Source organism: Aspergillus pseudoviridinutans (genome assembly GCF_018340605.1).
Source record: "Aspergillus pseudoviridinutans IFM 55266 DNA, scaffold_3, whole genome shotgun sequence".
In the NCBI taxonomy this organism is placed as follows: domain Eukaryota; kingdom Fungi; phylum Ascomycota; class Eurotiomycetes; order Eurotiales; family Aspergillaceae; genus Aspergillus; species Aspergillus pseudoviridinutans.
The window spans coordinates 2,551,378-2,567,222 of NW_025091283.1; the positions used below are offsets into that span (position 1 = coordinate 2,551,378).

Below are 15,845 nucleotides of genomic sequence, written 5' to 3' on the forward strand. Positions count from 1 at the left end.
ATGTCGAGCTTCACCATTCCTCTGGAAGAAGGCAATAGATCTGTGTCTGTGCCAGTCAACTCCCTGAGCAATTTGAGCAAGGACGATCTCCTACGTTTTCCAGCCTTTCAGATCTGGCTTTCCACCCTTCAGCGATCCTTACAACGACAACACCATCCATCCCATGAGTTCAACCACAACCCCTATGTTTTACGGAAAATCAATGTTCAATCTGTTGATTACTTCAAGGGCGGCAGATTGGGGTTTGTTAAGCTCAACGCAGAAGTTTCCAATGGAAACGGGGAAACTCTCCCGGGGACGGTCTTTCTGAGAGGTGGCAGTGTAGGAATGTTGGTAAGAATGGCAACATCTCATCTCTATACGATGCGAATCAGATTACAGAAATCTTGTTAACTGACCATCATGATGCTTGTGTTATAGATGGTCCTCCAGCCCGACGATGTGCCGTCATCGAACGAGGACGAGAAGAGGGCGATTCTGACCATTCAACCCCGAATTCCGGCTGGCTCCCTAGCTTTCCCCGAGATCCCAGCTGGTATGATTGACGATAGTGGAACATTCGCCGGAGCTGCCGCGAAAGAGATAGAAGAGGAAACAGGATTGACAATACCCCAAGGTGAACTTGTCGATATGACCTCTCTGGCGCTGCAATCGATTTCGGAGCCAAAGGACGGAGAGTCTCTGCAAAGGGCAGTCTATCCGTCCCCCGGAGGGAGCGATGAGTTTATCCCGTTGTTTTTGTGCCAAAAGAGGATGGCGCGCAAAGAGATCGAGAGTCTACAAGGACGGCTGACGGGTTTACGCCAACATGGTGAGAAGATCACATTGAAGATTGTGCCGTTGAAAGACCTTTGGAAAGAGGCATTGCGAGATGGCAAGACACTTGCCGCATGGGCACTATATAACGGCCTGAAACAGGATGGAAAGATTTGACAATGGCTCAGCATTGTAGCCAAAGCCGATAGGAAGATTGGCACCTGCAGTCTCTACTCCGTAGAATATGGATAAGTATGTATCGACACGAATGGATCCTCGATCTCGTCTATACGCAGGACGCAACCAGATATATCAAGGCCGTGAATGAAGTGCGCAATCAAAGCTTCAGCTTCTTCGCCAGTTCGATGCCCTCTGCTAATGTTCCCACGCGGGCATCGATTGCATATCCCTCGGCTTCGAGTCTCTTCAACTCGGACAGCAATGTACTCAAGGGCAGTGTGAAGCACTCGATAAACTCATTGTCCTCGAGTTGCGGTTTAGGATCCTGATTTTCAGGAAGCGACAAATCCACACGCACATGAACCATATTCAGATTAGTGTTACACATCCCCGGATCTGTGATACCTTCAATCAGTGTCTTGCACCACGCTCGGAGGGTCGAGCCCCGCCTTGATCACGGAAATTTGGGTGTAGTCATCAATGCATCACTTACCGTTAAACATGAGAGTGCTTGTCTGCTCTGCCACTCCCACATAGCCTGTCTCCTCCCTGAGCTCGCGCACCGCACATTCCTCGATGGTCTCGCCGGAGTCGATAAGGCCGGCTGGAACTTCAATGACCACTTTGTCGATAGGCGGCCTGTACTGTTTCTGCAGCAACAACTCAGGGCCTGTTGGCTTATCGATGATAGTCACAATTCCCACGCCATCAACATCGCAACCCGGTGGCCGAGTCTGTCCTAGTCAGTACTTCACGTAATACTACGCAAGGTTCCTCGGCCACGAAGGATCTCTTGCTGCTCAAGTAAGGAGGAAAAAGCCAGTCGCCTTCTGCTGAGTCACAATGCAGACTCGCAGTGGCATGGCGTCATGGCGTCATAGCGCCATCCTGGATGTCCACCATGGGCAGGAATAATCATCCCAATACCCTTACAAGAGCCGCACCGGGCAAGTAAAAGAGACGAACTTACCTGTCTCTCCGCCGACTCCCAAGTCCTTTCCACACCATTTGGATCAGTGTACGTGGTCAGGACCAACCTGGTCCATTTGGCATTACTGTTTTCCTATCATGTAGATCAGCCCATACTTCGTTCTTTTCACCACAACGACGTAATTCCGGTTGAATAGAAGAGGTTGGCGCGAACATTGCGGTTTGAACAATACACCGCATTTAAACGCCCCTCCAGAAACATCAATTGCATACCAATGGAGCTCGTGATAAGAATTTTGACTTGGCGTACTTGGGGTCGGACCCAGACATCTTTTGGTCTTGGTGATCGTAAGGTAGCAATGCCAGTTGAGGCAGTTATATTAGACTGGAATCAAGAAGGGAAGAGCCGATCGCCTATCTCTCAAGATGGTGATTTATAATGAGTGATTTGAGCGGTCAGGTTTACCCCTGGTGATTAGAGCTATTTATGTTCAACGTCGATGGAGCATGAAGTATAAAAGTATGGAGTAAGGACAAACTACCCGTATGCCCTGAGCCAAAAAGGAGGGGCCGAGGCTAAGCCCCTTTCAGATCGAGATAGGGCCAACCCTGGTCTTATCTACATTCAATGCATGAAAGACAGACTGCCTCAAATAACTGTGCTTTAAACAACCGCAGATTGCTATCTCTGATCAGGACCTGAAATCCACTTCACCTCTCTGGGAATACCTATTCCATTTCCGCTGTACTACTGTCGGGCTATCAGTGTGGTGCTGACCGCTTCTTACAAGGTCAGGCTCATGCCTGAGCCATGAATGATAAACATCCTTCTTCCTTATTCCAGTTTGGACCAGCTCTAGACCATCTCTGTCCACTAGGGTCTGCCCATTAATGGATGCTCGCCAAACTTTTGTTCCTATCGACCTTCAGTGACCGGCGAATAAGTCATTTTGACCGCAAAAAAGGTGAGCTGTATCTCAGTAAGAGTACGAGTGGCTAGGAGAAGATGGGACATCTTCTCGAATTCTGGAGTAGCTCTGTACTCGGTTATCCAGCACTCTTAATAGCGTTTCTCCGTTATTTGTTGTTGATCCGTTGAAGTCTTGGGAGCTCTCCGTTGATATAATCGTTGTATATCTCCTCTTTCTTACCATTATGAGATTCTGGCCAACAAGTATTTCATAGTCAGTGAAATCCAGGGCAAGTATATCACTTTATATAGTGTTTGGTGACTTTCCATCCCGAGGAAGGAAGTGCGTCGCAGTCTCCAGAAGGATAGCCCTCGATCCAGTTAGTGGTGAATCAAGAGTCAGACAACCTGACATCGCAACTTTTGTCAACCAGGGGCAGTTGAGCGGAGAAGTCGGACTCAGTGACGCCCTTTTCGTGGATATCACTGCCTCGGTTGCTTGCCGAAGACGATATCTGAATTGATCAGTCAACAGGCCACCTTACTCCAGATTCCCGTTCGGTTCATTTCGAAGGTCGACATGGTCATCGTAGCAGCGGACGCACAGGGCAACGTATGCCTGCCCTAACGGCTGTATATTTGATATCGACAAGAGCTTTGACACTGCAGATGATGGACTCAATCACACAAAGCCTTTCAAATAACCCTGTTGCTCAGCCTGCGGACAATTGCGCAGTCAGACATCAAGAGTAAATATCTGTGCAGTCGGTTGCTCAGTGTTGAGATAATGTTGTCGTTCGACCATCGGCATAACATAGCGCCTGATTATCAATTTCCACGTTGGACTCCTGGAAGACGCGATATTCTGATTATTTAAAACACTAAATGGTACACGGCAGCGCGGTGAGAACCAAGAGGGTAATTGGATCCTTTAGGAATCAGAGACAGATCAGATATTGGAATGAGGACGGACAATTGGCATGAATAGGGAGACAGCAGGCAGGCTTGGCGGGTGCATAATAGAGGGGCCTTAAAAGGCTTCATACAGGGCATGCAAGGATAGTCAACAACGCAAATATCACTGAAGGAAAATAAGATGCAAAAACAAAAACATACAACAGCCGGGATTCGCTGGTGGTCACCCACCCAACTACTAACCGGCCGGCGTGTGGCTTAAGTACGGCTGAGCGGACGGGAAGCCCTGTTCTCCACACCCTATGGTCGTATGTATCTGAACCGTGTCAAAATAGACTTATCTAGTCCTAGAAATTAGGTGAGCGCTGCTTTCGCTTTGCGCGACCTAGTGTGAGAAGGGTGAGAAGGCAAGAATCAATCGAGAATCTAGCTCGTAAAAGTTTGGTGGAATTTGGATGCCCCCCAAGCTAGCAGCGAGAGCCAACGCTTGATCTTGTGGTGAGCCGAATCGGCGACGCCAACCTTGAGTCTTCTCACCGTCACTCTTTACGTACATAAAGCGCTGGGGGTGGGCTACAAAAATGATAAAACGTCTTAAAGACGCTTTGTCAGGCGTCAGCTCCAGATACAAAACCAAGCCTGCAAAATCACCCCAAAGACGCAAAGGCTTTAGGTCAAGCTTCTTGAGCATTCGTTGACGAACATTGGCACCCCAGCAGATCTCGACCCTTGCCTTCATCGCGACTCGGAGCGCAAAGACAAACTGTTCATGAATGTCGAAGAGATCTTCAGGATAATTATCTTTGCAGTGTCTGCTGATATCTCTGCGAGCCAGATGATCAAAAAGCAAACAGTTGGCTTTTGTCGAAAATCCAGCCTCATGGAGCTGGGCAATTGAGGGATTTGAAAGGTCTTCGGTCTTTTGGCAACGGGGGTCGTCAACAGAGAATGTGGGATTGTATAAGTGACAAGCAACTAGAGCATTCAGCTTGCCACTCGGGCGAACCAAGTATTCTCTGGGTCGATGACACCTCGCGCCTTCCACCAGGTAGCTTCATTCTCTTGAAGATGCTCATAAGCTTCATCTAGATTCCACCCTAGTGAGCATATTTGACCTGCTTTTGGGTTAGCCTTGAGAAATACCTATTTAGACGGCCACGGCACTTACCATCCGCTTCTTTCAGCTCTTTGTTCCATTGCATCTCGAGGCCTTGGATGAGAGGAATGAGCTTCTGGACATAGATCAGCTCCTGACTGGACAAAGCTTGCTCAGGATCCGGCAGCCAGAGATCCCGGAAGAGGCGAACTTTCTTCCAGCTCTGCATGACGAAAGTGCATTGGCACAAAGTAAATCGTTCCTGAGAAACTCAGACACTGGAAAAGCTTATGAAGGAAGTGAAGTGCTTTGTAGCAGATTGGCAGAAGGAGTGATGGATGGGAAAAGAGAAATAGACTACAGAAAATAGCAACCCTCCTTATCAATAGGGTATCATTCAGTCCAATACTTTAGGTATTCACCAGATTACAGATCAGACCCCAGAAACTAAAATCTCTTCTGTAGCTTGACCTGTATTCACCCTTGTTCATTATTATAGTGACATATTGGGCTTACCTATTGCTTATAAGGTACCCATGTGTCTTCAGAATTTCCCTTCACTCCCCACTACTATAAACAAACTAGGAAAAATACTACATGAGCGCCGTGCTCCATATTATATGCCTTCTATTAAAAGAGTACAGTCTCGCCCTATGGTATTCTTGTCTCTCCTGTAACCAGTCCGTCCTTAGGACTAGAGAAATCTTAAAGCCCAAGAATTCCCTATAGGAGACCTAGATCAAAGCAGAAACCAGACTTACGGCGCCGGTGACGCCCAAGATTTGGGGTTTGGCTAAAGCAAAATTAGATGTAGATGCTAGACCACCTAGTCTTTCTGATAATAGGTAAGGCTAACGATAGGAAGAAACTGTCACACCCCGGGATCTGTCTCTGCTGTTCTTTGGGAACTCGAAGTGCTATACCGGAACAGGCGTATAGGCTTATACTTGCCCAGAATACGGACCCGGTATACTAATCGTCAACACAATACAACAATCCGATCAGGATTGGGGACAATCAGAAGATGACACAATAACAATAACAGTAGAAATAGAATCAAGATCTATTGAGTATGTATACTTGATAGTAAGAGAGTAACTGACGAATCAGACTAGTGGACTTGTACTCAACTGAAGTAATTAGATTGAACGCGAGGGACTAAACTAAAGGTGCTAGATACAGTGTTAATTAACAAGTATGCTTATATAGTTCCTTAATCGCGACTCCAACATGACTCCTGTTGCTACTCCTGGAGTATCCATAGGGTAGATTGTAGAGTAGATGCGATACTCCTTATCTTGGCAATGTCCGTTTCCTGTGGGTAGCAGTCACGGGATGCAGTGGCCGAAATAGGCTTCCTGGAGCAATTCACAATTGTACAGAGTACCGCATAAGAATTCAGGCACTAGGACTTGGTTGGTTGTCCTCACTTCAAGATTCTGCCCGTCACGCCCTGCGGCTGTGGTGTCGTAACAGGAATCTTCTGTTTATTAAGCAAAAATACTGTTAGTTATAGGCTTTACTACACGAGATTTATTTGTTGGATAGATAGAAGGTGGTAACTTAAATTATAGATACTCTTTAGAAGGTAATCTTTTTTTATCATTGCACCCGTGGATGCTCGTAGGCTGCAATCTTTGCCATGGCATTCCACACTGTGTTCCCTTCTCAATGATATATAATAGAATTCTGAGTGGCATTGGAGGTTTTACGAAAGAAATGAATAAGCATTACATAGTCCAGTTGTCTGTCTTCGTTCTGATGTTTCACACTGAGATCATTAACAACTTAAAATCATTTCCTGCTGCGACTAAAAATGAATTGGGAACGAAGCAAAGCAAAAAGAAAAAGGAAGGCCCGAAGCGCGAGTCGAACGCGCGACCTCTCGCACCCAAAGCGAGAATCATACCTGATTTAGTTGTTAGTGGAGAAATTAAAGTGGCGTAACCTTTGTGAACTCACCACTAGACCATCCGGGCAATCAATGTGGCAAAACTTGAATTATTATGTATTGAAAGTAATCATGAATTGGTGAAGGAAGCCAAAAAACGAAAGAAAAAAGAATAAGGCCCGAAGCGCGAGTCGAACGCGCGACCTCTCGCACCCAAAGCGAGAATCATACCTGGTTAGATTGTTAGTGGGAAAATTAAGGTGGCGTAATTTCTGTGAACTCACCACTAGACCATCCGGGCGCTCAATGTGGTAATAACACCGCAAGGAGAGATAGATCCTATGTGTACAGACCCCCGTAGAGATAGAGATACACTGCCAACCTCACAATAAACAGATGGATGGATGTGCACCTGCTTGCTAGCCACCAGGCATTTAGAAAAGGATATGATCTCATATTATAAGAGGCCTGCCATTCAGCAAACGGACTACGGAGCATGCATCTGTCTTCAAGCGCAAGAAATATACATTAATTCACTTCAATTCAAATACCAAATATATCTTTTCAGTACCCGGCACTACATCTTCCAGGGACATTGCAATCAAGCCCAGGGTGAGTCAGAATGGGAGTGATACCTCGGCCTCTGGCTTGATCCAGGCCTCACCTTTGTAAGCCACCCTCAGAATTTGTCCACCAAAGCAGGCACTAGCCTGCAAGCGCTACGCAGTGTATCAGGATCTACCTAGGGGCATCTCTTAGGGCCATGAGACGGATTTAATAGCCAGTCATCGTAGCCCAGTTCTTATTCAGTGTGTCAGCATGGTGACGTCCAACCATGCTCACAAAGAAACAGAGGTAAGGAGGAGGTTGGGGGACTTATATATCTAGATCAGTGAAGATATAGATAGGAAGGCTAAGGTATTTCTACGGGTAAAGAGCGAGATATGTAAGACTAATTTACTTAGACCTGGACCTTGATATTAGCTGTGGATGGAGTCTCACTCTTAGAGAAGGTAATTCTCACCCTGTTCTAACCTTTCTTACCCTGGTCTTCGAAGTTTTCACCTATATCACCCACACTCACCATAGGGCAGTCTACATTGCTATCTAAAGAGACAGGGGTGTCAAGGGCACTTTAATGGCTATGCACAATATGTGGCTTAAATACGGCTGAGCGGATGGGAAGCCCTGTTTTCCACGCCCTATGGCCGTATGTGCTAGGACTTGCTCTGCAATAAATTATATGCATCTCGTCTTACGCATCAAGACTGTTTAAAGCGGCATCTCCATAGTTCATTCCTGTCATTTGTATTTCTCATGGCTCACCCGCAAATATCGCCTCTGGGAAGGGCAACAATGGAGGGAAGGATGGATGCCATTAACATCAGAAAAAGAGCTACAAGCCGGTGAGAGCAGTCCCCTAGACATACAGAGCCATGGCCCAGCTACAAAATCTAATGCAATGCGGGGTAAGTAGATAATGATTGACAATGTTCTGACACATGAATACCCCTCTGTCTTGCCTTGATACAAGCAGCATCTGTCCAGACCTATCCCCCTTGCGTCTAATATGCATATCAGCTGGGACAGCTCAGACAAGGCTTCTGTAGATTCTGTCCAGTGTAACAGTGTATTTACAATCTCAATTATATACCCATGCTATCCTGTAGACGTAACTCGCAGGAGTTGGAGTGTAGTATGCACTTGCTGTCCTTCTGGCCAAGACAAAAAAGCTCTCTTCATGAGTTTGCTTCTGCCAATCTTTTGTTCCAATGTAAACCAGTTGAGACAACCCGCAGTTGGAATCAAAGCCTATGCAGACCTGTACTGTTAGCGATAGCTCTAATAGCGTACGGCCACAGTCATGTGTTTTACCAACTATCGAAGGAGAGTTCGATGCCTGGGTACGTATTCAAGCTCAGCTGACTACTACTGGATAGGTCACAGAATGTGCATCTTCTTGGGCTGCATATGGGTCTTCTTGCATTAGCATATGATTTTAACTTTCAATATATCTAAAGGCATCTGAATGTGGTGCGCCATAGAACCTGCCCTTGAATGGGTATTTTTGCCGACAATACTCCAATGTGAAATGATTAGCGACTGGCTCTCGCTACACAATGCTATCTACAGCTGGCCTGTCACTCGGACGGAAGCGAAGGCGAGGGCTTGTCCGTGCAGGGGGACTACGTTCTACAACATGAGCCATCAGTAGAGCCCACATTCGACTCTAAAGGAGCAAAGAGTTTGAAAGTCTCAGATAATCGAGAGTAAGCCTCTATTGTGCAAATCCAGACTACATACACCAGAAGGCATCTCTTTGTGTCCATGAAAACCCGTCTATGCTTGAATGTCGAGTGTGATGCACGAGTCCCAGCCGAGTCAGAAATTTGGGGGTATTCGAAATAAGTGTGAAGATCAGACCCATGGCGGAAGAGCTACGCTCATATGCCCGGGTACCATTGAAAGGAAAGATGCAGTCTTGCAAGTGGGGATCCTGACCACCGCTTTGAGCAAGAAAGCTTCTCATAAAAACTGAAAAGGCAACGAAAGGAATCCATTCCAGTGGCTCCCTAACGACCAGGGCGTTTGCTGTCATAACTTCGTGTGGGAAAAGAATCGAGCTGGATGCAAAACATCTAAGCAGTTTTAAGCTCTTTCGATCTGCTCAAGGCACTGTTCGAACTCGCTCCAGTCCTTCATGATCACCTTAGCACCGAGTTCCTCGAGACGCTGGGCCATCTCAATCTTCTTGTCATCACCAGGGTAGCTGCCAACGTAACCAATGACTGGGATACCGGCGCGGATGGCACTCAGAGCGCCAGACTTGCTGTCCTCAATGGCAACAACTTCTTCGGGCTTCTTCTTGCACACCTCAAGGGCATGTAGGTAGATAGCAGGATCAGGCTTGGAAGTGGGCTTGGGGAGGGAGGTAGCAGCGCTGAAGATGAGGTCGTCATCGAAGTATTTGTCCTGTCCAACCTTCTTGATGGAGGCTTTGACACGGCGCAGGGCGGAGGAGGAGACGACAGCAAGGTCATACTTCTTGGAATTGTAGATCTTCTCCAGCTGCTCGTTGGCCCCAACGCAAGGCTGTGCCTTTTCGTTGAGCTTGCCGATGACCTCGTCCTCCTCCTTTATGACGTACTCCTCAAGTTCTTCCTTGGACATCTCGAACTTATATTTGGCTTGAAGAGAAATCATCATTCCGCGGAAGTTCTGACCAACGAAGTCCTGGATCAGCTGCCCGCCAGTATAGCGATCAGGGATGTTGCGCTTCGCAAGAATCTCATTAGCAAGGTCCGCGCATGCTTCGAAGGCCAGCTCTTCCGACAGGACAAGGGTGTTGTCGCAGTCGAAGAAGATTCCCGTGATCTGCAGAATGGTAGCGTGGTCAGCAGCTCTGTGGGATCCATGACTTCATGTGAGGTAGAGAGCACAACATGACTGACCTTAGGCATGGTGACAGCTGAGCTGAGAGATTCTGTGTTATAAGAGTTGTATCGAATCGTGTGAAGATGTATGGATAGCTGAGGTTTTGCACGAAGTCTGCTTGAGGTGAGATGAAGTGAGATGAAGTGGGTAAAGTAGCCGTGAAGAAAGTCAAAATGGAAGTTGTTTGGGTAAGTTGGGAAGGGAACGAATCGTGGGAGTGGATTGGACCGGGATCAAGTAGGACGCAAGTGGCAAACAACAACGGCTGCCCACAATCCTTAAGTAGTTTTGGGAAGAGCTTTTGAAGGACAGTTAAATCTAAGCTGGGAAGGCAACGACCCCCATTCAATCCACCGGTGATTCCAAAGGGGACGAAATCAACAGAAAACCATGTCTGTTTTCAAAGTATTCACCTATCAGAGCTCGAATTACGACTATGTTACTATCCGGGCAGGAGCGGGACTGGTGGGGTTCCTGATGCCTGAGGTCATACCATGACGTTACTTCGGCTGCTGCAACTGAGCGTGTTGAATAATAATATGGAGGCCAGCCTTGATCGCGCCGAGGGACGGGGCCATCGTGGGCTTTGCTCACTGGGTCAGACGCTAGAGGCGGTCTGCTAGGCCTACGCCAGCAAGCACCCGCTGCCATTCTCGTTTTAGTAACGCTCAGTTTCCTCGTTCCCCTCTACTTAACTTGATTTAATTTAGTGATTTCTGTGGATGGAAAGGCACAGAAAGCCACTGACCCAAATCGAATAGATCGAGTCTTAGTTGCCTCACATATAATGGAGTATCGCCTGAGGCTATTCAGACTTTTGTGGCTTACCAGGCTTACCAGGCTTACCAGGCTTACCAGGCTTACCAGGCTTACCATAGTGGGTCTTCCCAGCCCAGTGTTTCCCTCTCTTTTTCTTGCGTCCTTTTCGATGGCTTTCTTGTAGTTCTGCGGTCTTGGAATCTGATATTCAAGATTGTACCACTCCATACAAGCAAAAGTATTCCTCTGTGGGATGAACTCAATCGGAAGAAGGATGGGGATGACAAAGTTTGTGATTTACTATACATCTTAACGGTGCTTCTATCTGCAGACGCATGACTGGGGTGCCTCAGCACAATATATATGTTTCATGCGAGGGGCTCAAATCGGTCAAGATATCCCAGGGTCAAAGACCCAAACACTGTCACTGGGAGAGGAAGACGAGAGTGTGGCCGGTTGTTACACTCATGGAAAGCTCATCCACGAATAAGCTGAATATGTTGTCCTTCTGTTGCGCTTTTACTGCGTTCGGTCTGGCCATGTCGAAATAACTCGGGCCTTCCCATGCCTGTGATTGTAATTTGCATGCCCCGCAGTCTCCTTCGACTTGATCGTTCAACGGGTTGGGCGGATAGCACACGGTCTTGGTCACCACATAGGTAGGTACTTGGGCCCTTTAGCTACACAACAGTAGGTAAGCCTAAGGTATCCGAGATGCATCAATACCTACCAAGGTATTAAGGTATTGTTCTGCCGTAGGTTTATATAGAAGAAACAAGCCACTCAAGCAGTTGCGCAAAAAGAATTACCTAGCCTCTTGACCCGGCAAGAATCCCTTCGATGCTAATTGGCTCATTCTTGCATAGAGACTTACCCATACAATCAATCAGGTTAGGCCGTTAGACCCGTCCTCTGTTAAACCACACTTTGATGTGGGATAACGTGTATGCGGTATGTGTCTTAGTTTTTCTTGTTCTTATATTATTATTCTGAAGTATTACCCTGGGAACCTCATTATTGGTGCTTATTGTCATTAACTAAAACCTACGCCTTTTTTATCCCTCTAAGATTCTTTCTGCATTTCGCTTCACAGGAAAAGAGGCAATGTCGGAAAAGACGGGGGGTCATTCCGACCAATTTCCTGTGTCCGTCTCATCCCTTCATTTCCCCTCCGCAGCGCAATCCATTTCTCAGACTTTGTCGTCGCTGCGACGATCAGCGCTGTCTATTTCCAACCGCCTTCGTTCAATTGAGTCCGATGCTGCCTTCGTTGCAGAGGTTGCCGAGCACTACGACTTGCCTCTAGTTGCCAACGAAAGATGCGGGAGTTGGTACATTTCGCCGGATATCAAAGCTGGTAGTGCCTATTTCAAGAGCACGGACGGCCATACCGGTCAGTGGGATTTTAGTTTTCGTAGACTGAATCTACAAATATTACCGCTTGCTCGGCAACATGGGGGGTGAGTGAGCATTAACTATCATTGTTATCGCCTCCCGCTGAAGCTTGGGCTGGTGTTGACTAAACTGCCAATGATCACTGCAGATGTATTATTGTCGATTCCACGCGTCGGGGTAAATGTAAGTTTGCTTTTTGAATTTTCTGTTCAGTTCGCAGCCTGGTCTTACGAGGCGCAGTGATGCCCGATGCATTGTCTAAGACTGTTCCAATATGGTGCGCCGTCATGAATCGAGCACTTTTCCCATCCGATGCTGCATATCATGCAGTACAGCTTCCGCCGAATTATCTAGGCGCCTCGGAAGAATCGCAGATTGAACGCCGGATTGATGGTTTCGTAAAATCGCTCAAGGTATTCTTTTCAGTCTACCATCACTATACTTTTTTTTAGCCCGGCAGCTTTAGACTGACTGAAGGTCCAGGATCTCAAACTTGATCTGGATGATCTCAGGCAACAACTTGGAAAGCCCATTCGGGTGGCATGGGCCAATCGGTCTTATTTTTATCCTACTGATCTGCACAAAGGACCCGACTATAACCTTTTCGTTCTCTGTTCTGCGTCCAAACGAGTTCACGGAGCAGAAATTTCAGAGGGTGGCTACATTCAAGGCGCAGGTGATGACAGCGAGGGCTGGGCTCAGGGATTGACTCCGCCAGTCTTCTGGGCCCACAAAGCGACTCTCCTGAAGACGCCCGAGGAGGATTTGCCGGAACTGGTCGAAGAACTGGTGAAAGAGCATCGAGATCAGGATTCTGCTGACCAAGCCACATTGATTGCGCCTACTCGGAATCTTTATATCACTCAAACGAACGCCAGTACCAACGACAGTGGTCTCTATGACCTCGTAATTGATTGCAATGGCAGACCTGAGGCATCGGAAGGCGACCAAAAGCGGCTCAATCTTGGATGTAGGTCGTCAAAACTGGGAAGCCGCGACTTGAGACAAGAGCTCGATAAGGTTCGAGCTTTTGTCAGTTCCCAGCTCGCCTCCGATCCCTCACGATCCCTACTAGTTACGTGTGAAACTGGTAAAGATCTCTCTGCTGGTGCTCTCCTTGCTATCATATGTCTATTCTACAATGATGATGGTATGCCATACCTCCCTGCACTCACTTGCCTTCCCTATCTTTTTTCCCCACCTCATTTTCTCGTCCTCTTCTTTTTTCTAATGGTTCTCAGGATCGTTCACAACATCCCCGGCGAGGCGATCAATGGACAAGCAATTCATACGACAACGTCTTGCCTGGATCGTGTCATCAAAACATGATGTGAACCCATCCCGCCCTACACTTCAATCGGTCAATGCATTTCTGATGGAACGGCCGGATTATTAAAACTAACAGATTGCATCTTATCATTAAATCCGCGCGTGGAACGCTGCATATCATACAGGATCATTCTATTTACTCATTTTCGACGGCCTCCACGATAGCTCCAGCGCTTCCTTGATCGAGGGCGTTCAATACCGCCATATCCTCCTCACCAATCTCAAAATTGAACACGTTGGCATTAGCCACAATCCGCTCGGGGGTATCACTCTTGGGCAACGGAACCCATCCTTTCTGCAGCGCGTAACGTATCAGAATTTGTGCCGTCGTCCTTTCGTACTTCTTGGCCACGCCGACTAGCGTTGGGTCATTGGCTTTATAGTTTCGCACGAGCGGGGAATATGCTTCAACGACAATGCCGTTCCTCTTGCAATATGCATCGATGACTCGCTGTTGGCACCAGGGATGAAGCTAAAGAGCGCATAATGTCAGTATACCTCAGGTGCTGGCCATAAACGAATCTACTTGAAAGAGCTACTGGGCTGTAGAGCTTACCTCAATCTGGTTTACGTGCGGCGGCCAGACCTTTGCATATGCCTTCATCTCCTCGATGTGCTTTACCCCAAAGTTGCTCACACCGATGCTCTTCGTCTTGCCTTCCTCCAAAAGCCTCTCCAAGGCCTGCCAGAGCTCTTTCCGGCCGGCCGAACCGGAGCTTGAGCTATGAATGAGGAACAAATCCACGTATCCATCCTGACCGCCAATTTTCTCGACGCTGTCTAGTAGCTTCTGGTACGTAGCTTCGGGGGACCCGGCTGGGCTCAGAATTTTTGTAGTAACGAAGATGTCGCTGCGAGGGATGCCGCACTTGCGAAGAGCTTCCCCGACCTCCTTCTCATTGCCATAAAACTGGGCGGTATCAATGTGTCGGTATCCCGCTTCAAGAGCCTTCAGTGATGACTGGACACATTGGCCGGCGGGAGAGCGGTAGACACCGAACCCAAGGCGGGGGATCTTGACGTCGGAATTGGGAAGAGACAGTAAGTCTGTGATGGCGAGTTTCGAAGACATTTTGTTTGTGTATTGGCGGGAGTCAATTGATGATGGTGACCGAGGAAATGCTCTCAAATATATTCAGTTTCTGAAGCTTATAAGTTGGCTAGAAGAAAGTCTCGATGACATGGATATGGAGCGGGGAGACGAAGATTTGGTAGGCGCTTCTGGTTGGTGTCCAACCCCTCCAACTTGCCCCGCCGTTGGTCTTGGTGCAAATGATATCATCTCTGGGCTTCTCAGGTGATTACTTAGTTTTTATTATTGCCAATTGAAGTATGGACTTCTACTTGCAGATAGGTATTATTACTCCCTGGCGTGACTCTATCCTCGTCTTTCTCCTGTCTTAAAACACTTCGCCTCGACATATGAAACTCCACAAGACACTTCTGGGTCCTCCAGAAGGTACCCCTAAGCCCTGATACCCCTTGGGCTACTCGAGAATGTCGATCGGGTGTCCTGACTCCGCCCTGGTTGTCGTATACTTGGACCTATGCGAACCTTTGTAAACCGCATCAATCAGGAAGACCACATGGTGGAGGAATGGGACATTAATATTTGGGTCATTCACCATAAAGGGCAGAACATAGCATCATGTTTGAAGGGATTTCAGAAATACAGATATTGCTCGGACAATTTGTCTTTCATAAACCGGGAAATAGTGGATTTTTCACGACTGTCTAAGAATTGAGTAGCAGGCTCGCGCTGCAAGGCTCCAGATGTCCTGGTTCTACTCTATCTTGATAGTACTTAGAGGAGGTCTCCTTAGGGGAGACCGAGTGGATATGTGAAAACCAGAATGCTGCCATACAAGGCAGGACTATGATCAACCTTCATGATACCGTTGATGGAACAATTTTTTCTCATCGTAACTGAATTCGAGATGATGCAAGTGGAATGTTCAAGTGTATGATGCATAATTGCATACCAACTTCTCATAGGTAGAACCCCTGAAAATGCTCGAAGAGTGGACGACCGGGTAGCAGCCGAAGTCTTCAACCATGGTGGTTGCTGTGGGGTCCGATGGGATGGTTTGTTGACAGCCAAGGAAGATAGGGAGTAGATAATCCTCCGTCTTGCAGCTCGAGAGAACTACAGCCACCAGACTCTTGAGAATTGAAAGTGGTCACTAGTCTACTACGGACTGTCCAATTGTGTCTCTTAGATTCACACGTCACAGTCAAAGCTCCCATCT

The 15,845-nt window shown here is 47.4% G+C and overlaps 6 protein-coding genes and 3 non-coding genes across 9 annotated transcripts; 2 read left to right on the forward strand and 7 right to left on the reverse strand.

Annotated features, from left to right (window-relative positions):
- Asppvi_004610 (putative NUDIX family hydrolase) lies at positions 1–933 on the forward strand (the record flags this gene model as incomplete). The annotated part of the gene is made up of 2 exons (XM_043300560.1): positions 1–333; positions 421–933. 2 exons carry the CDS (start codon positions 1–3, stop codon positions 931–933), a joined length of 846 nt encoding a protein of 281 aa, XP_043156495.1.
- A 160-nt stretch (positions 934–1,093) lies between these two features.
- On the reverse strand, positions 1,094–2,196 carry Asppvi_004611 (MutT/nudix family protein; the record flags this gene model as incomplete). Its single annotated transcript, XM_043300561.1, has 4 exons — positions 1,094–1,332; positions 1,430–1,670; positions 1,907–1,999; positions 2,140–2,196. The coding sequence occupies 4 exons, from the start codon at positions 2,194–2,196 to the stop codon at positions 1,094–1,096; spliced, it is 630 nt and encodes a 209-aa protein (XP_043156496.1).
- Positions 2,197–3,885: 1,689 nt separating this feature from the next.
- Asppvi_r0006 lies at positions 3,886–4,005 on the reverse strand. Its single transcript, XR_006253294.1, has one exon. It is a non-coding gene; the product is annotated as a 5S ribosomal RNA (ribosomal RNA).
- Positions 4,006–4,675: 670 nt separating this feature from the next.
- Positions 4,676–5,016, reverse strand: Asppvi_004612 (uncharacterized protein; the record flags this gene model as incomplete). Its single annotated transcript, XM_043300562.1, has 2 exons — positions 4,676–4,806; positions 4,860–5,016. The coding sequence occupies 2 exons, from the start codon at positions 5,014–5,016 to the stop codon at positions 4,676–4,678; spliced, it is 288 nt and encodes a 95-aa protein (XP_043156497.1).
- A 1,625-nt stretch (positions 5,017–6,641) lies between these two features.
- On the reverse strand, positions 6,642–6,766 carry Asppvi_004613. The gene has a single exon. It is a non-coding gene; the product is annotated as a tRNA-Pro (tRNA).
- An 88-nt stretch (positions 6,767–6,854) lies between these two features.
- Positions 6,855–6,979, reverse strand: Asppvi_004614. Its single transcript has one exon. It is a non-coding gene; the product is annotated as a tRNA-Pro (tRNA).
- Positions 6,980–9,327: 2,348 nt separating this feature from the next.
- Asppvi_004615 (HAD family hydrolase) lies at positions 9,328–10,139 on the reverse strand (the record flags this gene model as incomplete). Its single annotated transcript, XM_043300563.1, has 2 exons — positions 9,328–10,053; positions 10,131–10,139. 2 exons carry the CDS (start codon positions 10,137–10,139, stop codon positions 9,328–9,330), a joined length of 735 nt encoding a protein of 244 aa, XP_043156498.1.
- A 1,837-nt stretch (positions 10,140–11,976) lies between these two features.
- On the forward strand, positions 11,977–13,663 carry Asppvi_004616 (initiator tRNA phosphoribosyl transferase family protein; the record flags this gene model as incomplete). The annotated part of the gene is made up of 4 exons (XM_043300564.1): positions 11,977–12,265; positions 12,481–12,680; positions 12,751–13,417; positions 13,509–13,663. The coding sequence occupies 4 exons, from the start codon at positions 11,977–11,979 to the stop codon at positions 13,661–13,663; spliced, it is 1,311 nt and encodes a 436-aa protein (XP_043156499.1).
- A 69-nt stretch (positions 13,664–13,732) lies between these two features.
- Asppvi_004617 (aldo/keto reductase family protein) lies at positions 13,733–14,668 on the reverse strand (the record flags this gene model as incomplete). Its single annotated transcript, XM_043300565.1, has 2 exons — positions 13,733–14,068; positions 14,153–14,668. 2 exons carry the CDS (start codon positions 14,666–14,668, stop codon positions 13,733–13,735), a joined length of 852 nt encoding a protein of 283 aa, XP_043156500.1.
- Positions 14,669–15,845: the final 1,177 nt, after the last annotated feature.